Source organism: Emys orbicularis, chromosome 7 (genome assembly GCF_028017835.1).
Source record: "Emys orbicularis isolate rEmyOrb1 chromosome 7, rEmyOrb1.hap1, whole genome shotgun sequence".
Lineage (NCBI taxonomy): Eukaryota > Metazoa > Chordata > Testudines > Emydidae > Emys > Emys orbicularis.
Window position 1 is genome coordinate 125952782 of NC_088689.1, and position 22537 is coordinate 125975318.

Genomic DNA, 22537 nt, shown 5'->3' on the forward strand with positions numbered 1-22537 from the left:
GCCCCCTGACTTCCCCCCTCAGAACTCCTAACCCCCCCTGCTCCTTGTCCCCTGACTACCCCCTCCTGGGACCCCTGCCCCTAACTGCCCCCCAGGACCCCACCCCATCTAAGCCTCCTTGCTCCTTGTCCCCTGACTGCCCCCCTAGGACCTTACCACCTACCTGTCCCCTGACTGCCCCGACCCTTATCCACACCCCCACCCCCAGACAGACCCCCGGGACTCCCACACCTATCCAACCGCTCCCCACCCCCTGACAGGACCCCCAGAACTCCCAACCCATACAACCCCCCCCTGCTTCCTGCCTCCCCAAACCCTTCTCCACACCCCTGCCTCCTGACAGCCCCCCCCCCAGAACTCCTGACTCATCCAAACCCACCGAGCTCCTTGTCCCCTGACCACCCCCTCCAGAGACCCCCCCCACCCTAACTGCCTCCCCAGGACCCTCCTTGCTCCCTGTCCCCTGACTGCCCTGACCCCTATTCACTCCCTGACAGACCCTGGGACTCCCATGCCCCATCCAACCCCCCTGCTCCCTGACTGCCCCCTCCAGAGACCCCCCACCCCTAACCACCCCCCCCGGGATTCCACCCCGTATCCAACCCACCCTGCTCCCTGTCCCCTGACTGCCCCACCCCTTATCCAACCCCCCTGGCCCCAGACCCCTTACCATGAGATGAGGTTCCTAGCGTCCCCGCGGAGCCAAACACTGTCCCGCGGGAGCGCACAGCCCCGGCCCCCAGAGTGCTGCACGTGCGGCGGCAGGGCTCCAGGGGAGGGGGGAAGGCGGGAGAGGGGCCAGCGGCGTGCTACACTCAGCCGGGCACTCCGGCCCGGGAGCGCAGACCCCGCGGCTTGCCGCGCTGGGAGAGGGGGGGCCATTTGCCCACCCCTGCATTAGGGTGTGCCTGGGCACACCCAGCACACCCCGTGCGCACGCCTATGGTTCACATTGGTTTCTTAAAGGGCTCCCCACCGGACTTTGTGCACTCTGGAGATCTCAAGCATGTGACACGTTGGATTCCAAGGAAGCTTTAGGGACAGAGGGGGGAGAGAAAACCCTCCTTGCCCATGAAGAATCACTAATTGAAACCCACTGCGGACGTTGCCCATTTTGAATTTGTCACTTTGTATCTGTTCCCAAGTCCTTCTCTTGGAGTAGTTTTTATTTTGTCAGATGTACGGTTAAAGCCAAATCACCTCCTTGCCAGCTATAAATGTAGCTTGCACGTTATTCATAGGGCTGAGGCACAGATTGCTTTAGCATGCTCTGAACAAGGAATGCAGGGAACCCAAATTGACACGAATGGCATGACCTAAAATAACATTACAGAACCCTTCTCTTTTTGATTTCATTTTTGACAGGGAGTTTGTCAAGCATTGTTTAGTCTTCCTTTTTTTAAAACACCACTCTAGTGTTGCCAGTGAAAAGCCATAGGGAACATCCTGAAAACCATCTCTTGCTTCTTACAGCACTGAGGATGCTGAGGTTGTTGGGTTGAGAGGGCAGGTGCTGTATGGTGTTGGTGGCCTCTGATATAGGGGAGACAGGCCCAGCAAAGGGGCCAATTGCCCAGGGGCCCGGGCGATTTAAAAGGGCCTGGGGGGCTGCTGCCACAGTAGCAGTGGCCGGGAGCCCCATGCCCTTTTAAATCGCCCAGGCGGGCCACAGGGCTCCTAGGCATGCACGGCCAGCACCGAGTTTCTAATCTGCGGGGGGGGGTGCTACCCCCCCCGGCTCTGCCCTGGCCCCACCCCGCTCCACCCTTTCCCCCGAGGCCCCGCCCCCGCCCCGCCTCTTCCTGCCCCCGCCCAGTTCCGCCCCCTCCCCCAGAACATGCTGCGCCCTCGCTCCTCCACCCTCCCCCAAAGCCTGATCCGTGGCAGGCGGTAGGTGTTGGGAGGGAGAGGAAGGCGCTGATCAGCGGGGCCCGGCGGCGCTCGGGGAAGGGGGAGGTTCTGGTAGTGGGGCTGCCAGTGGGGGTTTTTTTCCCCCATTTTTTCCCATGGGTGCTGCAGCCCCCAAGCACCCACGGAGTTGGCGGCTAAAAACCAGCGGTGGTGAAGGCAGCCGGGCGGGCAGGTGGAAGCCCTGGCCGTGCCAGAAGAGAGCACCCAGCAGTACAGCCGGCAGCTCGCTGGGCACCAGCCAGCGCAGGCACAGCACCACCCAAATGTTAGGCAGAGCGCGTCCGCGGCTTGTGCGTGCCTGCACCAGCTGCCACACGAGATCCAGCTCCGCGCCCGTGTGGCCACGCCAGGCCAGCAGCAGCGTGGGGCCCGGCTCCAGCCCGCCCTGCACGAATCAAACCTCAGCCATCCCTTTCTAGGGGACCCATTGACTGTTCTGCCTTGGGACTCAGAACTGCTGTCGGCGGGCCTGAGGGCCTGAACATGCTGTATGTTCCCTTCTGGCCTTCTACTCAGTGATTCCATGAAACGGATGTCAATAGAAAAGGCCCTGTTAATTGCAAGGACGAAATGGGTGTGGGACTAGGTGACCAGATAACAAATGTGAAAAATTGGGACAGGGGGTGGGGGGTAATAGGCACCTATATTAGACAAAGCCCCAAATATCGGGACTGTCCCTGTAAAATCGGGACATCAGGTCACCCTAGGTGGGACCAAAAGGAAAAGCACAAAATTGGGAGGGAAAGAATTTGTATGTTCACCCTTATGCGAGAATGCTGCAAAAGAATGGAAGTTACAACAACAACAGCAAAAATACGAAATTGTGTATTTCTGGCATTTGTTACTTCAGGGGAAATCTTTCAGTCCTGACTTAGGCAGAATGCCCATTGAAACATGTTCTAATTTTGTTTTTTACTTTTTTTGTTTTGTTTTGTTTGCTTGCTTGACATGAATTCACAAAATGCTTCAGTTGACCTAAAGCTGCAATTTTTTTGGTGGGAAAAAAAGTTAAAATTTTTGGCCAACTCTATTCATGAGCTTAAAGTTAAGTGCCTGCTTAAGTATCTTGCTAAATCAGAGCTTAAATAGACAAGACGGAAGAAAGGTGGGAGATGCATTAGACTTGCTTCGCCTTCCTCTTTGCTCAGGTCTTTTGCTCTTCAGGGAACATGGCGAGGTTCCTCATTTTACAAATGAGCAACTGTGAGGCACCGAGAGATGAAGCGATTTGCCATGGGTCACTCATGAAATCCAGGAACTGGAATCTCATTTCCTGGGTCTCAGTCCATGTATCTTAACTGCAAGACCCTCCTTCCTCCCGAGTTAAAAAATGAATAACACAATATGGCAATATATTGTCACTGTATGTGTCAGTCACTTTGTCTTTTCCCCATGGCATCTAAGGGCAAACTGGAAGTCATGTTCAAGGATTCTTCTGCCTCTTGGACAATGTGACAGTCTGAACTTTTTCTAGTATGTTTCAGCCTAGCAAGGGGGCTTCCACTACCTAGAGTCATAGAATCTCAGGGTTGGAAGGGACCTCAGGAGGTCATCTAGTCCAACCCCCTGCTCAAAGCAGGACCAATCCCCAGACAGATTTTTACCCCAGTTCCCTAAATGGATTGAACTCTCAACCCTGGGTTTAGCAGGCCTATGCTCAAACCTGTTGCCTGTGGTATTATTGCTGGGCTTAGATGAAGTTTCTCTTCATTTACCGGGGCTGGCATCAGTCTAGCTTAAAAATCATACAACTTATTCCCTCTCCCGTCGCATCCAGGTTTCTGCAGAAACTCCCTAATTAGAATGGAGCTCTACGGCTGCATTGGAAAGGTGACAATTAATGCTTTTTGTTGACTGTGCTTAGGGAATCCAGTAACCCACTTTTAAATGTAATTTAAAGAGTTCTCTACTTATACCATGAGGCGATACCTGAGAAGGGCAAATATAGCACATTTGTGATTTCTCTGGGGAAATCACAGTCAAGCAAATTATTCTGTTCCCCTTAGGAGTGCTACATTTCAGTTCGGACCTAGGGGAAATTTCCACTCTCGGGACTTACAACAAGAGAGTAAATAAGGTGGAAAGCACATGCGGACCGTGGGGTCTTTTGCCAGACTGCAGATTTTTTAATATTGGCTCTTGTCTCAGAGCTGCTAAATTACTCCTCCAAAATAAAAGCTGCTGGTTGGGGGTGTTTCCAGTTTTGCATGATTACTATTTACTAAATATTGATGTTGAGCATTAACTTGCATTTCCTGTGAGCCCTCTGCATCCAAAGGGCTATGCTGCTCGTAACCACAGCACTTCTATTTATTGACGTTTTATTTCAGCCTTCTCAAGAAATAATTTGAGGTCTGGGTTCTGACAGCTAATTAAAAACAAAAGGCTCTGATAGTACTGCCTTTCACCTAGGTGTATTCGGTAGATCTCGCTCATCATAGGAAAGCAGTGACTGGGTCAGAGATCTTGAAAATTATGTACAAATGGTGAAGCTAACTGGATGAAACCCTAGGTAACTTGGCATGTAGATTTGTGTGTGTGGGCGTGCGTGCAGTCCGATTGAATATTACATCCTTTGCTTAGAGGAAGACAATTCCTGCACATTATATCCAATGATAATTTTCAAAAATGGTCTGTTAACGACTCCAGGTAGCTGAAAGCTTAGCCGCTTCTGGTAATTTTTTATTTTGACTTTTCTGCTGTCAATGGCTCTGACCCTTCCATACTTTTGGTAGAATGCGCCTTGAGAAGAGAACCTATCTGTGTGAGTGCAGGAAGGAACCATGCCCTAGTTTAGCACGGCCTTGTGATCGGAGTGTTTCTCCACCCTCCGGTGGCTGTAGAAGGCTTAGAAAGCATTTGTTGGGCTTGTCTGAAGTATCCTGCTCGTAATACCATGCATTGTAGCGGCAGTGGTTAAACCAGGTTGAAGCAGTAGGGGGACCTCTCAAGGCACCAGTCAAGGAGGAGAGAGGGGAGCCCGCTTTACTCAAGCCAAGTTGAGAAGGGGAGCTCCTTCTGCTTTTAGCATGGGTGGGGGAGCTGCGCTTTCCCTTTACTTTAACCTTTAAGCTGAGTTAGGCGCTTGATCTTCCAGCCCTTACTCATGGGAGTAGTGCCACAGAGAGGGCTGAATGATTGGGCCTTTCAGGAGCAGTGGTGAACCTCTCCATCCATCGATCAAGGTATTTTCAGAGCCCAGCCCGAGGTGGGTAAAGCGTGTACACAGGACCTGTTTGCCTAGCATGTTTTGGCTGATGAAGAGCTCCCGTTCTGCTCTCAGTCGCCCTCCCACAGTCCAAGCAGTCTCAGTAGGGCTGCTTTTTCTTCACCAGTGCTTGGGAAATCAGGGGCGACCTTCCCTTTGAAATGCGGGCCTTGCTCCAATGAGCCACGCCTGGGTCCCCTCGAGGCGAGACGGCTGTGGTGCACTCCCCAGGGGGTTTCCCCTCCAGATCTTTTGGAAACGTAAATTAGTGCAGAAGGCAGCTTGCTCCATCAGACAGTGAACGCACTGTGCTGATGCTCCCAGGTCTGCACCGGCTTCCAGTCAGATTGTAAGCGGAGTCTAAAATGTTGGTTTTGACTTTGGAAGCCTTCCATGGTTTGGGCCCAGGCTGTGTGTGTGAGAGAGAGAGAGAGAGAGAGCTCTTCTCCCTCGGGGGTAACATGGTGTTTGCAATCAGAGGAGGTGCTTGAGCTGACGGACCCCAGGTTTAAAAGAAATGAGCCAGCTGACAGGCTCCCTTCACTCTGAAAGTCTCACTTCCCCCTACTTTTTGCCCAACAAAGCCCAAGTCTGTTGAGCTTTGGGGTGTGTTGCAAAGGTTCCTGGGCCTTGCAGGAAGGGTTGAGTTGTCTGGTTGTAGGGCAGTAGACGGAGGCTGGCCCAGAGGTCAGGGCTCTTGTCTAGTGTCGACCTGGGTTCATGTCCGTGCTTTGCCACAGACTTTGTGCCTCAGTTCCCCGTCTATAAAATGGGGGTGGTAGCCCTGCCCTGCCTCACAAGGATGTGGGGAGGATAAATATATTCAAGATTGTGAAGCACTGAAATATTGTTGTAAAGGGTGCCAGATGTGTACCGTACGTAGCTAGCTTATTATTCAAAATGAGCGATCATTGGGGAACCTTTCTTCCGGAGTCCTTCTCTGGGCTCTCATCTTTTGTGTAGGACACAAATCATTTTTTATTTTTTAATATTGGTGATAGGTGCTTTTTAATAAACCTAAATACATAAACCCCACTTCGCTTCACTTCTCAACTCCTTTTCCCGTTTACATGGTGTCGGAGGTGCCCATGATTATTTGCCACTACTTCTGGTTATAGGCATGCACATAGTTTGGGGAGGGCCATGGGGGAGCATTGCTCCTCCAAACTGCAAGTCTCAGGAAGGTGCAGAATTTGCCCCCCACACGCGGCCCCGTTGGCCTGGCTGGAGTTGTCTCCCCAAATATAGAAGTCAATCTACCCCTACAGGGTTATAGGCCCTGGAGTTCAAGTCCTTTTTTCTTCAGTCTTCTCTTGGCAGAGTCTTTCCATTGTATCCTCTGTCTTCCATTGCGGTCCCTTTCCTCCAATGCTTTCTTTGCCGGTCATTCTTCTCCCATTCTTATCACATGTCCAACCCTCCTCAAATGTGCATTCTCCAGCCAATCCATCAACGAGAGTTCCAAGTTTATCTTCCCCTCATTTTTCCGTGCACATTCTGTCTACCCTCCACTTACCTGCCATTCTTACCTTACCTGCTTACCTTACTACTTACCTGCCATTCTCCTCAGTATGTTGTTGGCTAAATCTAAATACATAAACCCACACTGAAGTTAATTCTTCCATCTGGGCTGCGCAAGGTAGCCAAGGACAAATTGGATCCACCAGCATTTAAAAACTAATCCGTGCCGCCCTATTGACTCTTGCCAACTCTTGTTACATCAGGCTGCGAGCAGCCCCTGAACAATTCCTAGTCTCAAAATAAGGATGGCCAATAAGGAAGCAAAACCATATTTTACATTAATTGGATATAAAATAGGCATGTTAGAAAGACAATAAGAGGCAGGTAGGGTCTAGTGAGTGGGTAGGGCACTGGACTGGGAATCAGAAAACCTATATTATATACCCACTGACTAGCTGTGTGACCTTTTGAAAGTCATTCAACCTCTTTGTGCCTCTGTTTCCCCTTCCACCCTTTGTCTTGTTCATGTAGTAGGGTTGACAACCCTCCAGGATTGGCCTGGAGTCTCCAGGAATTAAAGATGAATATTTCATTAAAAATTATGTCCTGTGATGAAACCTCCAGGAATACATCCAACCAAAATTGGCAGCCCTACTATGTAAACGTTTGCACTTCAAGACCTGGGCTCTTTCTCTTTATTAGTTTGTGCAGTGCCTAGCACCGTGGAGCCTTGATCTCAGTTGTGGCCGCTTGTCGCTACCTCTGATACAAATGAATGCTGTTGCTTTCTATTATTAGTTATAAGTAGCATTAGTTTATCATTTGTACTGGGGAAATGTTTTTGCGTCATTACGTGAATTAAAATGAAGTTCTGTGACATCCGTGCTGACCTCTCTCATTTATTGGCAGTGCATGAAAACGTGCGGGGAAGGGTCCCGGTACCGGAAAGTTGTGTGCATGAATCAGAATAACCAAGAGGAGGACAGCGTGAATTGTGATGCGAGCAAGCGCCCCTCTGATAGGGAGAGCTGCAATTTACTGCCTTGCGAGTACATCTGGATTACAGGGGAGTGGTCGGAGGTGAGCACCATAGGGAATCTACCGCAGCGCTCCGCGGCAATCGTCATTCTGCTGATTGGACTGGGAGCCTCAACATCATTAGTCTGAGCAGGGTGTGAATGTACCCTCTGAATAGCCAGAGCCAACACCCCCCCCCCCCCCCCCCCCCGCTGGAGCAAAGCAATGGAGAGTTCCTTTGACTTGGACGGAGTGATGCTGATTCTCAGCTTGGTGCAAATGTCACCAAAAAACTCAAGTCTTTCCACACAGGAGCACCATCCCTTTGCCCCCTCCCCCCAAGAAAAGCCTGGGTTGATGTGCTGGAGCAGTAATTAGTGCTGGCAGCATGGTGCTGGATACTTTAATTATTAGTTTGTTTCTTTCTATGTAGTTTCTCTGTGGGAGAGAGGAACAAAAGAGAGGATATTAAAAAGTAAAGATCAGTTTCCAGTACAGTCCTGGTTGATAACTTGAAGCGTTTTTATTCCCACATGGATTCCACCTACTGTACAGTGTAGATTAAATATGTTTTTATTCCCTTGGTACACATAACATAAGTGAACGCAGTCAAACCACGGCCTCCTGTTTGCACAGTTCCACTAGAAACGGCTCCTTAGCTGGTGGGAATTGGTATAACTCCATTGAGTTCAGTGGAGCTACACCAATTTCATCAGCCTAGAATCTGGCCTTCGAAGATCAGCATAATTACCAGATCCTTCTCTTAATCCTGCATACCGTAGCATTTGAGAGCCCAATCCTGCTCGCTTTCCTGACCCCAGCACTCTCACTGGCCCTCACAGGGCTACTCGTGGGAGTAAAGTGAGCAGGATTTGCCACTTAAAATGTGAAGGAGGAGGCGTGCCGAGGAAAATTGTCTACTTCCCTTTGGAGCCAGAGCTCACTGCAGAAGGAAACAAACTAATCACAGATTGTTTCTTTCTGCATCAAGTGAAGGAGTACTTTCCACTTGGAAGAGCAACAGAGGAAACTGACCAGGCTGCTGCTGACACAGCAGAGATGAGAGAGAGAGAAAAAGAAAGAAAGAAATGGTAAAAGGTGAGGTGGGGAGGAGCCCAAGAAAATACAGGGGAGAGAGATACAGAGAGAGAGACCGGTCATTTATTGATCATTCTGAGCACAAGCGTATAGTATCCCTTCCCCCACACCACCTCCATAACTGGCATAAAATTCAAGCTAGCCTTTCTTTTTCCCTGTTTGTGAAAGACACGCTGCGAGCGGCCATGGACAACGTTAACCAAACTCCTTCATTTCCCCAGTGCTCTGTGACCTGCGGCAAGGGCTATAAGCAAAGGTTGGTCTCGTGCAGTGAAATTTACACCGAGAAGGACCATTACGAGTACGGTTACCAGAATACAGACAACTGCCCTGGCACCCAGCCACCAAATGTCCACACATGCTACCTCGGGGAATGTCCAGTTTTGGCAACATGGCGAGTTGGCAACTGGGGGAGCGTAAGTTTAATGTTGAATTGTGCCTGGAGAGAGGCAGTATTACCAAGGGGCGAGAAAGGCTGAAGTTGAGCCGGTGGGTCAAAACATTGGCCCGAAATTGATGCGTTGGTTAACACACATTCAGGCAATGGCAGCTTTAGCCTATGAGACTGTTCCCAAGGGTCCCACACCCAGCGGTCAAACAGCTGACAGCTCCGATGCTCACAGCACTGCTGCTGAAGCCAGGTGACCGATAACTCCAGTCACAGAACCGTCAATGGTTCTCTGATCCCTATGGCCCTTCCTTTCTGCTCTCCCCTTCTGTCTTAGCAAGACTGCATGGCACAGATCTCTTCCTCCCAGCTCCCCTCTGTGCTCTGCTTGACTTACTCTTGCCATCCCAGGTAGCTTGTATATCCCAGCAGCCTTTGCACAGATGGGCAAAAAAGAGGAAGTGATCTTTTGACTGGGATCTAGCAAAAGCGATGGTTGGCCATGTGTTTTGGAATGAAATTCACTCACATGAATGTTCAAGGCTTAATATGTGAATAATTGATCCACCAAAATTTGGACAAATGTTGAGCTTCAACACACAAAGAATTACACTTTCCTTTCCCCCCTTACTTCAAGTGCTATGATAGAGCATTGAAAAGAAACTATCCTTTCAGTGTAAAATTATTATAGCGCCAAACCTTTTCTGGATCCTAAACCACCAGATCAGATTTTGGTTAAAAGATGACAATTCACTTTTGAAGACTTTGCCATTCTTTGAAACATTATGTTCCCCAGTGGCTTTGATTCATTAACACATCTCAGGCATATAAGGACATGTATCGAATCTTTATGAGGACTGAGTCAAGCAAAACATTGTGAAATTTGTCTGAGTTAATAGAACTTCTTTTGGGAGTTACACACACTTCAGAAAGTAAAAATTTGGCTGTTGGTTTCCCCTATTGTCCTTACCAACCATTGTAAACTACCATGGCTTTGCCAACCTTTGATTTTCAAAATAATTTAGTGTGGAAATAATTCTCAGCTTTGTTCAAATCCTGGGCCCCATTCTGCTCCCATTGAAATGTTATGGTTCAGGGACTGATACAGAGTGACCCAGGGACAGACACAAATTGATAATTTGTGATTGGCTCTAACACGTGCAGAATGTTTTCGCCATCTTACTGTGCACTAGTTAGGAATAAATTTTCAACAGGAACTAGTGATTCTGGCTGCCCATCCTGAGACACCGTAAATGGGCCTGATTTTTAAAACTTAATGGGAGCACTGGTCCTTTTAAGGTGTCTCTGGTTGGGCTCCCAAACATGGAGAGCATCCAAAATCACTCTTCGCTTTTGAAAATTCAGGCCTCGAGCTGCGCAAAACCGGATGATTTCCGTTTACAGGAGCTGGTGTAAACACTTCCTTTGGTTTCAGTCCTTACCCCTGAGTTTCCTTTTGAGTTTGGGTTTCAAAGAGAGCCCAGGTGTAGCCACCATTTCACCTGATCTCTTGCACAGTTTGGATATGAAATCATAAATGAACCCATGTTTGTTCAAAGGGGCCTTTCTTTGACCCGGAGCAGAGATTCACATTCGTAAGCAGACTTGCTTGGATTCTGGCTCCCTAATGAATGTTTCTCTGTCGTGCATCCCTGCTGGTGTGAAACAATGTCAATCCACTGGGTTGAGCAAGTGGAATGAGCAGCCACTGGGACTCTTTGCTTGAGCATATGGTTCACTTGAACCACTTCTGCCCCAATCCTGCAAAGCACTTTAAGGCTGGTGAGTAGTCCCACAGAAACCATGGGACTCCTTGTGTGTCTAAAGTTCAGCGTGTGCTCACGTGCTGGGCTGGGGCCTTGGCAATCTGATCTTCACCAACCAACGGTCTGTGTTTTACCTGCCTAGCACCATAGCACAGTCCTTACAATGTTTTATTTTATAGTGCTCGGTGACTTGTGGCATTGGAGTGATGCACCGGTCAGTGCAATGCTTGACCAACGATGACCAGGCGAGCGCTTTGTGCCATGCTGATTTAAAACCCGAAGAGAGGAGGACGTGTCACAACATCTATGACTGTAAGTCTAGGGATTGGTGCTTTCCAGTTACGGTGGAGCCAGAGAGGCACCGAGCGCCTGCAGCTCCCATTGACTTCCGTGAGGGCTGCAGTCCTCGGCACTTCCCGCATCAGGCCCTTGATTCGGCAAAGCGCTGAACATGTGGGTGATTTCCCTGGAACCACTCCCGTGCTTAAAGTTAAGCATATGTTTAGATGCTACACGGGATCAGGGCCTAAGCGCTCCCAGAAGGAATGGTGATCTACAATGACTACTTGACTACAACTATTTCGGTGTCATTTCAGGTGAATTACCAAGCAGCTGCCAAGATGTTAAAAGACTCAAAGGTGTCATTGAAGATGGTGAATATTATCTTAAAGTTAAAGGAAGGATATTAAAGGTGTGTTTCGGCAACCTATTCCGCATTTCTTAAAGCTGCATGGTTATCTTGTGTGCGCTCTTCACTTATGCATTTCCCACCGTCAGTTTTCTAGTCACATGCTTTTCACAGTCAGTGTCTGACAAAATTATGATCTCTGTCACTCTCAGATCTATTGTGCTGGGATGCAGACTGACAGCCCAAAAGAGTATGTGACTCTTGTCAGTGGGTATGCGGAGAATTTCTCTGAAGTGTACGGCTACAGGTAAGCAATCTCTTGGCTCTGAGCTTCATGCTGCTTTGTTTTCCATGGCAATATTTTCCTGTCATGAGTAGAAAGGGTTTTCTTTTGATTTAGATTACATAACCCGACCGAATGTCCGTATAACGGGAGCAGACGAGAAGACTGCCAATGTAGGAAAGATTACACAGCAGCTGGTTTTTCTGCCTTCAGCAAAGTCAGGCTGGACCTGAACACAATGCAGATAATAAGTGAGTAAAAAACAGGGCCTTTTACCCAAATGGAGCTGTAAATACAGACAAAGAGAGGGAATTCAGTGTGCCATGTTCTTGGGCTGTCTTGTGAAAGACCTCCTTTCATTTTATACTCGATCACCCCAAATCATCAGATCTTTACCCTGAAAAGCAGTTTAGGTGCACTAGGAATGATTAAACTAGATCACCTTGAGACAGGAAAAAACACAGAATAATGACTGTTTTCTCATTCCTTTGAATTATCTGTTACCTTGCTGTGAACTCAGCCTGGTTTATGCGTTGGTTTGTTGATATTTTTAGATTAAATTGGAATCGAATTGCAAATATAACCCTGGAGAGCCTGGCCCTGCGTCTCTCTCTCACTCACAACATGCCATTAGCTGCAATTGCACGATAGGGCCCCAGGGACTCAGAGATGCTCATCCCTGCATGGAGCACTCCAGTATATAACTCCCATTAGTGCAGTTGGAACTGAACTCTGAACTCTTCAAGGGCCTGAGCCAATGGCCATTGAAGTCAATAGGAGTATTTCCCTTGACTTCAGTAAGTAATGAGCCAACCATAGGGAACCAAACTTACTCCTGTTGAAGGCGATGGGAGCTGTGCTATTGGTTTCAGTGGGAGGAGGATGGGACATGTATCTCCTATGCCTGCCATGCCCATGGACGCTGGGTGAGCTGGGGGTGCATGTCTGATGGCCCATTGAGATTGACTCCAAGAGGAGCCCCACACACCTTCATCTAAGGGTAGAATTTGGCTGGGTATCAGTTTTCAGCATAGTATTAGTACTGGCATTGAGGGGGCAAAGATTGCAGATTTTTTAAACGGCCAGATAAACCAATCTCACGTGATTGCTATCGCTTCCTTTGCAAATTGCTAGGCACTTTGGCAATATCCCCGCCATGTGAGCTATAGAAACCAGAAGATTCAGATTTTCAAAGGAGCCTAAGGGGATGAGACACCCCAGTCCCATCAAAATACAAAAGGAAATGGTCATTTATTCTCCATAGTCTCCTCTGAAAATCCCAGTCTGATTTGTTGTACGTTATTTGAAATCAATTAGCTGGCATTTTTCACTAAGCCCTTCTAACTTTGAAACAACAGTTTTGTTCTGTTCCAATACCGTGTTTTGTTTAAGGGAAAATATATGCTTTGGATGTTCATGTGTTTTGTGTTACCGGTGGGTTCAGATTACTGGGAAATTTTCTGCTGTGAGAATATAACCAAAACCATTCTGTCCGTGTTAGTTGTTGTTTCTACACAATCAAATTCATCAAGGTACTTGAAGACATGCGCAACTTTCCATGTGTGAGGAACCCCACTCAGTGCAGTGTGTTACTCGTGTGCGGAATGTTATGCACATTCTTAAGCAACCTGCTGAACTGGGGTTTTACTGCTGCAAAGCGAAGAGAAAAGATCTTGCTGAACTCACTAGATAAACATATAAAAGCAAATTTCCCAGATGTACTGGTTAGCAAATAACGTGTTCAAATTTCTCTCTCTCCCCATATGTCCTCTCTATGCTGTTCACCAAATAATTTTCTCAGCAACTGATTTACAGTTTGCACGGACACATGATGGACGACCTGTTCCTTATGCCACTGCGGGGGACTGCTACAGTGCGGCCAAATGCCCACAGGTATTTGACAATAACATTTCTTAGGGACTGGTTCCATTTGTTATGTTCAGACTTTATATTAATTACTCTTGATCACGTCAGCCCAACTCCAACAACTGTCACATTCTCATCTCAGCGGTCTGAAACTTTCTTTTGTCTGTACAAAGTGTACTTTCTGTTCTGCAAACAGCTATTGGGTTATTGGGAGACAACCAGCAGGGTTCAAAAAAAGACATTCCATAAAGCCAGGCCTGATCCAACAGCCCAGCACGGGGGGAGAGAATTGACAATAAAGGGGAAACAAGGGTAAAAAAAAAGATTGGGGAGGTTTTGCCTGATTCAGTTTGCATTGGTGGGATCTAATATATGGAGATATACCTATCTCATAGAACTGGAAGGGACCCCGAAAGGTCATCGAGTCCAGCCCCCTGCCTTCACAAGCAGGACCAAGTACTGATTTTGCCCCAGATCCCTAAGTGGTCCCCTCAAGAATTGAACTCACAACCGTGGGTTTAGCAGGCCAATGCTCAAACCACTGAGCTATCCCTCCCCCTCTATTGATCTTGGATACTTATCTGGCCCCCAACAGTAGTATCTATGTACCTTGCTTTCTTTAATGCATTTATCCTCACAGCACACCTGTGAGATAGGGCAGTGCTATTACCCCCACTTTTCAGTTGGGGCACAAAGAGACTAAGTGACTTGCCTAGGAAGTCTGTGGTGAAGTAGGGAATTGAACCTGGATCTCCCAAATCCCTAGTTAGCACCTTAAGCTCTGAACCATTCTTCTGCTAGATTGAGCTATTAGATCAGTGGTTGTCAATCTTTTTCATTTGCGGACCCCTAAAAAATTTTGGATGGAGGTGCGGACCCCTTTGGAAATCTTAGCCATAGTCTGCGGACCCCCAGGAGTGCGCAGACCAGAGGTTGAAAACCACTGTTCTCTGGTAACGACAACCTTTCGCAGACCTCTTAGACATAGTCTGTGGACCCCCAGGGTTGAAAACCACTGCATGAGACAGTCTGAGATATGTGAAGTAGCTGAATTGCAGGGGTGGGTCTGGGGTGGAGCAGCAGATCTGTGAATCATCAGCATAACAGTGATGCTTCACGCTGTTTGAGTGGCTGAGGGCACACAGGCTGAATGTACAAAGAGAAAAAGGGGAGAGCCAATCAGGGAACCCTGAGGGACTTCTGCACTAGTGAGAGAGACGCAGAGGAGGAGGCACTGAAGGAGCGGCTGGAGAACAAGGATGGAGATCAAGATAGCACAGTCACAGAGTGCTAAGGCATAGAGAGAGAGGACAACTTTACCAGCCAAGTCAAGAAGAATGCAACCAAAGAGGAGGTGTGGCTGGGAAGGGGACAGAGCCAAACAGCAGATCAAGGAAAAGGAAGTCAGGTGAGCAGGAACAGGGATCATGCACTTGAGAAGCCTAGAGGCAAAATGGAGGATGGAGATGGGCTTGTCATGAGGCTTGCAGGAAAGTTTTCGGGGGCCGGAGGGAATGTGGCATATCTGAAGGCGAAGGGGAGAGTGGTTAAAGAGGAGGGAGAGCGGATGGAAGAGGAAGGTTCAGAGTTGCAAGGATATGGGGGATTTAGGAGAGAAGAGCGAGAGAGACACCTCAAGTTGGAGATCAGGTTGAAGGAGACAGTGCTGGGAAAGGTGTGTGAAGAGGATTGAGGCAAGTGGAAGGCAGTGGAGAGAGTCCTCCTCAGATAACACACGTGTTCCCGCAGAGAATGCAAGCAAGAGGAAGTTGAGAGTCAGAAGCAAAAAGGGGCCGGGGGGACTGTGGGCACAGGTGCAGCCCGTGAGCAGTAGAGCTGTTTGGCAAGGAAGATGGTGGCGCTGAAGACAGAATCGATCAATCTACTGAAGTCTGTGTGATCGTCTGGTCTCCGCCGCAGGGGAGCGGTGCGCTGGTGTTGGGGTGCACACAGCAGAGGGAGAGGAGAGCGAAGGGGCCAAGTGTGGAGGTGTTTGTGCAGCCTGCAGAGGAAAGGGAGGGAAGAACAGGCCCAGTGAGGTGGAGAAGTGTGGTTGTGACCAATATGCACATTTGGAAATGCTCTAGCATGCAGGGGCGCCGGAATGGGGGGCCAGGGGGCCATGGCCCTCCCACTTTTTACCTAGCGATGGGAAGGAGAGGCTGGAGAGGAGCGAGTGGGGGATGGGATCTTAGGGGGAAAGGGTGGTGCAAGGACGGGGGAAGGGTTGGCATGGGGGTGGGGCCTCGGGAGGGGAGGGGCGGTGCAAGGGCGGAGCCTCCGTTCGGTAGCCCCCCCACTTTTAGGGACCTTCTGCCGCTCCTGCTAGCATGTAGTAGCTTCACCCTGACGCGTGGCGTGATATACACTATATTGAAATACAATATGTCAGTAGAAGGCTAGTTTACATTATGTTACCGGTGCCTCATTTAGCCTCCTAGGTGTTATCGGCTTCCAGCACAACCAGCTTATAACACTGTTGAATTCTGGAGCAAGAATAACGAGTGATCAGTTCTGATAGAAAGAACTTGTTTCTCGACCTTGGTCATAGGGGGAGGGTCTGGGAGCGAGGTTTAGTGAATAAGGAGTCCAGGAAGCTGAAAGCGGAAGAGAGGTCTCTCCGGTTCCTTGCCTTCCAACTTTTGGAGCTGTTGTGTTTCTGTACAGCACCACGTCTCAGGGATTGACTTGTTACTTCAGGAACGTTCAGGAATGTTGATTTCTCTCCACCTAAGTAGATATGTGGCATTTAACTGGAAATTCACATTCCCGAGGTAGCGAGTACATTGAGCACAGCTAGCCACAGTCTGCCTTTTCCTAGTAGAGCAGCCATCTTGGACTCCAGGTCAGGCTGAGATAACACCCAGCAGGTTCACGGACTTTGGGTTAGGTGGAAAGGGGTATTTCAAAGCACAAAGTCAGGTGGGCGTTTGCTAATGGGAGTTATGCATGGGCATCAAGTGCAGACTTACCCCTTAATTTTGTGAGCATTTTTTGCTTCTGATAAAAAAAGGACAGTTAAGTTAAGGACATATCTAAAAACCAAACAAAACAGAGTTTTGATTTTTATTTAAGTTGGGGCGGGGGGGAAGGTAGGACAAAATAAGAACATGGATGCCCTCTGCAGGTGAGAAGGAAGGGGAAAAAAGCTATCAAGTGTGGCTGAGTTGGATGCAGTTTTGTTCCATGTTCCAGGAGCTGATGAAGGATACCAGGTTCTGCAGCTTGCAATGGGAAGGCCAAGAGTGCCCTCAGCTGGCCAATGGTGGAAAAGCAGCCCCCTCCTTTGAAGCCCCAAATGAAAAGAAATTCTTAATCTGAGTCATGCTGTGATTTGTACAGTATGTGCTAATCACTCTCAGGGCTTGGAAAAATTGAAAACATCGCCGGCGAGATCTTGTTAGAAAAATGACACCGTGGCATGTTGTTACAGAAGCGTGCTTGCAACAATGAAGAATAATATAATTTAAATATGGCTCTGGGGTTATGTGGGGTCTCAGGTTCCTTGTGCACCCTTCTCAGAGCGTGTTTTGCGTGAGCCATTTCAGAAGGTACGTCTTTGTGATAATCGATGTGTTTTTATGTTTTAGGGTCGCTTTAGCATTGACCTTTACAGAACAGGCCTTTCGCTAACAGAAACAGCAAAATGGATCTCGCAAGGGAATTACGCGGTGTCGGAAATTCAAAAATCCCCGGTAAGAGAACGAGCGTATTAATTCTGAATCTGGTTATTCCTGCTAATGTGAGGTACCTAATTACTGTGTGCCACCTTATCGTGCATAGAATCATTCTTCTAACAACATGTCATAATGAAATCCAACGTAAGGCATTAGATATGTGAAGCATAGCCCATAACTTTGTGTGTGTGTGTGTGTGTATTGGAGTAGGACAGGTGTAGTAAACTTTACTTGATCTGAATTATTGCAATTAATTAATGGGTCTGTTTAACCAGGAAGCTAAAATCACTGAACACTGCGGTGCACACGCGTCTTTAATTAGCTTCTGAATCCTTCTGCAGGGAGCCTGCGCCAGACAGGATGTGGAACCAGAACGGACCACATTCTGTGTCCCTGCTTCAGGAAAAGTTCTTGCTGGGAGCTTTGCCTGAGTAAGGGCTGCAAAATTTGACCTCATCAGCCTTTTCTGTCTATAATGTCTAATTTCATGACCAAGAGCAATCAGTAAAACCAATAATGGGGGTGCGGCTATTATTATTTGCTTGCAGTAGCTTTTAGAATCAGGATCCCATTTCACTATAATGAAGAAGCCAGCTCTGCCCCCAAGCAGCTTAACTCTTTTGGCTGCTAGAGCAGTTACTCTTAAAGACCCACTTAGTCAATGTTTGTCCATCTGTGTCCAGCATGGGTAGATATTAGAGTTAGATGCTGGCTTATCCCTGGTCAGTATCAGATGCTGGTTGTGACAGACATGGCAATTTCCTGCAATATGCTTGGAAAACCTTACTGAATTAAGTTTAAGTATCTTTGGAGTCCAATGTATTAAATGCCGAGGTTCTGCATTATTGTGGGCTGGGGTGATCAAGGGGCTCTATTGAACAATGCGGCAGACAAGAACGATCTTTTGGGACAATATGCATGACGCGGAATTCTTAGGAGGAGGTGAATACAAATGCCATCTGCTGGTTAGCCAAAACGCAACCTTTTGAAGCCAGGCCCGGAGGAAGGGATTGTTATCTGCTCATTACCTGTTTCCGAAGGTTGGGGATCAAAGGCCCAAGCTGAAAAAAGAAACAGGCTGATCTGCGCTGTCGGTGTCTTGTTCTGAGTTGAGGCTGTTATGAACTTGTAACCACAGAAAAACCCTTTGGGGAGGTTTGAAGGACTAACTCCGACCAGAGCCCTTCTTAGAGTTGGAGAGTGATCTCTGGTAAGCTTCTTAGCATGTGTGTAAGCAGGGAACTGTGCAGTCTGGAAAAACCCCGGTCAGGAGGGGAAGAAGCACAGGTCTCCACCCAAGAGAGGTGACGGTTGAAGAGCCTGGAGCCTAGAGTAGGTGCCCTTGGGGGACCACAGAGGTGGAAATACAGGTGCAGTTGCCCTGAACTGTGGTGCTGGTATTACTTACAAAGGGAAAGAGGAGAGAGGCAGAAGGGGTGACAGACAGTGGGAGAAGAGGATGTCAAGGTATGAGGTGAGAAGAGAGAGTGGGGGGGAAAGTGAGAAAAGATAAAGACTGAAGCTAGCAGAGAGGAAAAGAAGAACCAAGCAAGAGAGTCATTCTTAGGCTGTAATGTCTTCAGGCTGCGTCCTCTTAGAGTTCATGGCTAAGGTTTTCAGAGGAGCCTCTCTGGGTTTGAAGAGGAACTGAACATCTAACTCCCATAGGCACCTTTCAAACTTCCAGCCAGCACCCTGAATAAGAACGCGAGGATCAGCTCAGGCAAGGGGGGGTGGGTTCTGCCCTCTGCTCACTACAGATTCCCACTTTATACTTGGGGCTTCATCCAGCCAGGTGCCGAGCAGCGTGAGAGCAATCTCACTGAAATCAAAGTTACGTGCCTGGCAGGATCTGGGCTGCAGTGCTCAACATCTCATTGGATGGAGCCCTTCCTGGCTTGCACAGACACGGTGTGAATTGCTTGCAGCATGTGGTCAATGGGAGGGGGATATTCCCTGTGGATATTCACCTCTCACACCTTCCCCCTCCAGATATTGATCATGCTTTGAACTCTGAGAATTGGTGCTAACTTTTGGAAGTGATTTTGGTCATTATTTCCAGTGCGCGGTATTATCCAGACATCAGTGCCTCAGAGAGCCCCCATCTACAACCCCATGTCACCATAAGCATTTAACATTTATACCTGGCATTACTTTTCTGCTCTATGGCTTGGTTATTATTATTACTGTTGCTCCGTGGCCCAAGTGGCTAGCCAGTTATCGAGGCTTTGCAGGATTGCTTCCGTTAGGAGAAATGGAAGATACAAGTCAGGTATATTCTTTGGTGTAATCCTATTTATTTACAAAGAATGTACACAACCTCCCGTTTCCCTGAACACAGTAAGAACAAACAGCAGGCAATTACTTTGCTTCCAAGCCTGCTTCCCTAGGCAGTCATGTGTCCCAAGGAACTCTGTCTCTCTGCTCTCTTTCTCAGGGTCACGCTCACCACTGCTTCTCTCTCAGTCTGTTCGCTTCACACACACACACTTGGCGTGTCAAACAAGCCCTTGGCCCCGTGTTTGCAATCAGTCCCAAAGAAACCCTTCTTATTTCCCTCAGTTAATTCTTGCTCAGGCTTGCCGTGCACCCCAACGCCTTGGGCAGTGGCTTCTATTGTTTTAGCTATCACTATATAAAAGGAGATTAATTGCTTCCTCCAGTTGCCATTTAAACAGGTCTCATGATCAAAGCCCCACCTGATGGCAGCCATTCACACCATCCAGCATAACATCATTTATTATGTGTATTGTGACAGTGCCTAGAAGTCATGCTTGTGGCCCAGGACCCTATTGTGCGAGGTGCTGTCCAAACTCAGATGCATTTTGATAAGGATAATGCCACTGGTGTTTGAGCTGGTGCAGTCTCCTGGTGTTAGTCAGTTTGGACTCTCATAGCAATGGCGTGATATGTCAGTGTTTCTTTCTAGACCTTTTTATCTCACTTTGCTAAAGATTATATTTTGGTGGCAGCGGGGAGAGGGTTTGGAGCCAGCAGTCAGTTTTGTGCCTGATTATGGACTGGGGTCAGAGCTCATCCGAAGGGGTGGTGAGGCGCTGCACTGCCCCAGGGCTAGCACCAGGAGGCAGAATACCTCCCTGAACTCCCCCAGCACAAGGGGCACTACCATGCCCGTGCTTCTGGTACACCAGCCCCTCTCTGCTCACCAGTGCATGGAGTGTGGGGGGGAAGCAGGCATAGCTTTCCCTCTTCTCTGCCCTTTCTGAGGGCACTGTGCGCCCCTAGAGTAATGAGAACAAAGCAATCTCTGCTCTCACCTTTGTACAGGGGAGTCCAGCTGTGGCCCTGTCCTCTTCTCCTGCCTCCCTTTGCCCCTCTCCTCTCTTTCCTTGCAAGGTTAGCCATTCTGTCTGGTCCTTTTGGGGGCAGCTCAGTGCTGGGGGAAGCTCCTTGTGCCGCGCCCCACGCTGCACCCATGTCAGGGCCCAGCAGAATCCAGCCTTAGATTGGTGTTTGTCAGTTTCAGGGGTCTCTGTATCCTTTGCGACAGCTGCTGACATCACTGGTACCTAATACTGGGGAGAAGCAGCTGCTTCTGCTCCACTTTAGCTGCCAGTGAGCTCAGGACGCAAAGCCCTGGATCCGAGTCGGGGCCGGGACAGATCTATTCATCTCCCCTTCAGGAAGGAGAAGCTTCAGCAGCAGACCTCCAGCAGTCCAGTTAGGTGCTGAGAGAGGCGAATGGGGCAATTATAGTTGGCAGAATCAAATCAAGCCCTGAGGGACATGGCTTAGTTTGATCACCCTTGGCAACCTTCTTGGGGTGTAAGTGCCAGAGCAAACCGAAGGAGAGAAGAAATACCAATCGGAGATGAGAGTGGTCTGCTACAATCACAGATCAATAGCACCAAGCGCAGGAGAGAGCTCATACACTGCAGTTTAAAAATAAGTGCTCTGTGCAGAATTGCGCTGCATTTAAGTCCAATCTTCAGGTAATTTAAGGCTCAATTCCCCTCTGAAAAGCGTGTGTCTGTGGAAATGACCAAGAGGGGGGCATGCTCTGTAGACAATAGGAGGCGGAGAGGGCCAGATTCAAATCTCAGTTACTCTGGTGTAGATCCATTGAATCTGATGGGGTGACACTGATTTAACTGAGATCAGACTCAGGCCTAAGGTCTTCTCGTTCTTGTCTGTCTTTCACCATCTATCAGTGGGCTACAGCAGGGGTAGTCTATAGGTGGACTACAGGCCAAATCTGGACTGCCAGACCCTTTTGAACAAACCCAGAAATCTTTTTTTATTTACTTGAGGTGGTGGGTGGTTGTTGGTGGGGATATTTGGTTTTTTATTATTTTCCTCCGGAGTCTGGACCTTGACCAAGAAATTTGGACCCTGACCAAAAAATAATGGACTGCCCCTGGTCTACAGCGTAGAAAGGATGGAGAGCGCTGTAGGAATCTGGGAGAATAGCTGCCAGATCTAGTGAACTCCGCATTCCCACAGCATCACTTTTCATCACACCTGGGGCTGCTGCACCACACCAGGCTTTTCCCCTCCAAATAAACACTTGGCTGTCGTGTCCGCAAACATCTTCCCTTGCCTTTCACGTGCTCGGTAACATTTGAGGTGCAGTTTCTTTCCAGCTCTCTTGTTTCTCCTATCTAATCTGCGTCCCTATCCACGGGGAGGAGCCGAGTAATTCACTCATGAGAAAGTTCTCTCTGTGGGGGCAAGTTGGAGAAAGCTCAGGCCTAGAGGACTTCCCATCGAATGGCCTTCTCCTTGGGTGTCATTTCATTTGGCAGTTCACAAATACTCTACTTTCTCTGCATGCAAATGGGCCAGCATCTGACCTATTAGCCATAAATGTAATTACATTTGCATCGAAGGAAAAAAATAGCTGTTAATTCATAAATCATTATAGATTTTTGGGCAGAATTTTTTCCCTTCCAATAAACCTTTTCAGTTTTATTATTAAAAGAGCCACAGACTCGGGTATCTGGAAATGGCAGCATTTGATTTCCTCTGGTGTGACATGGTTTTGAGACATCATTTCTGATTTTTCCCGCAGGATGGTACCAAAGTAATAGGGAAATGTGGTGGTTACTGTGGAAAGTGCACTCCATCATCTGGAACAGGCCTCGAGGTTCAAGTGTTGTAGCAATGGTAGGTTCCCATTGTTTTGGTGCTAAGGGAAATCGTTCCAGGAATTTATTGCTAAAGAAAAACACTCCTGAGTCCTATTTTCAAACCAGATTTAGGCACTTAGAATT

General features: G+C 48.3%; 1 protein-coding gene across 2 annotated transcripts in view; it reads left to right on the forward strand.

Moving 5' to 3' along the window:
• ADAMTS9 (ADAM metallopeptidase with thrombospondin type 1 motif 9) overlaps positions 1 to 22425 on the forward strand; it is a 135603-nt gene extending 113178 nt beyond the window's left edge. For both annotated transcript variants that reach the window (XM_065407328.1, XM_065407329.1), the window contains 9 exons: positions 7490 to 7660; positions 8917 to 9111; positions 11029 to 11161; positions 11446 to 11540; positions 11690 to 11784; positions 11878 to 12011; positions 13562 to 13653; positions 17217 to 17321; positions 22336 to 22425. In XM_065407328.1, the coding sequence (XP_065263400.1) occupies positions 7490 to 7660; positions 8917 to 9111; positions 11029 to 11161; positions 11446 to 11540; positions 11690 to 11784; positions 11878 to 12011; positions 13562 to 13653; positions 17217 to 17321; positions 22336 to 22425 (1110 nt within the window). The remainder of the gene's footprint in view (positions 1 to 7489; positions 7661 to 8916; positions 9112 to 11028; positions 11162 to 11445; positions 11541 to 11689; positions 11785 to 11877; positions 12012 to 13561; positions 13654 to 17216; positions 17322 to 22335) is intronic.
• The last annotated feature ends 112 nt before the right edge of the window (positions 22426 to 22537 follow it).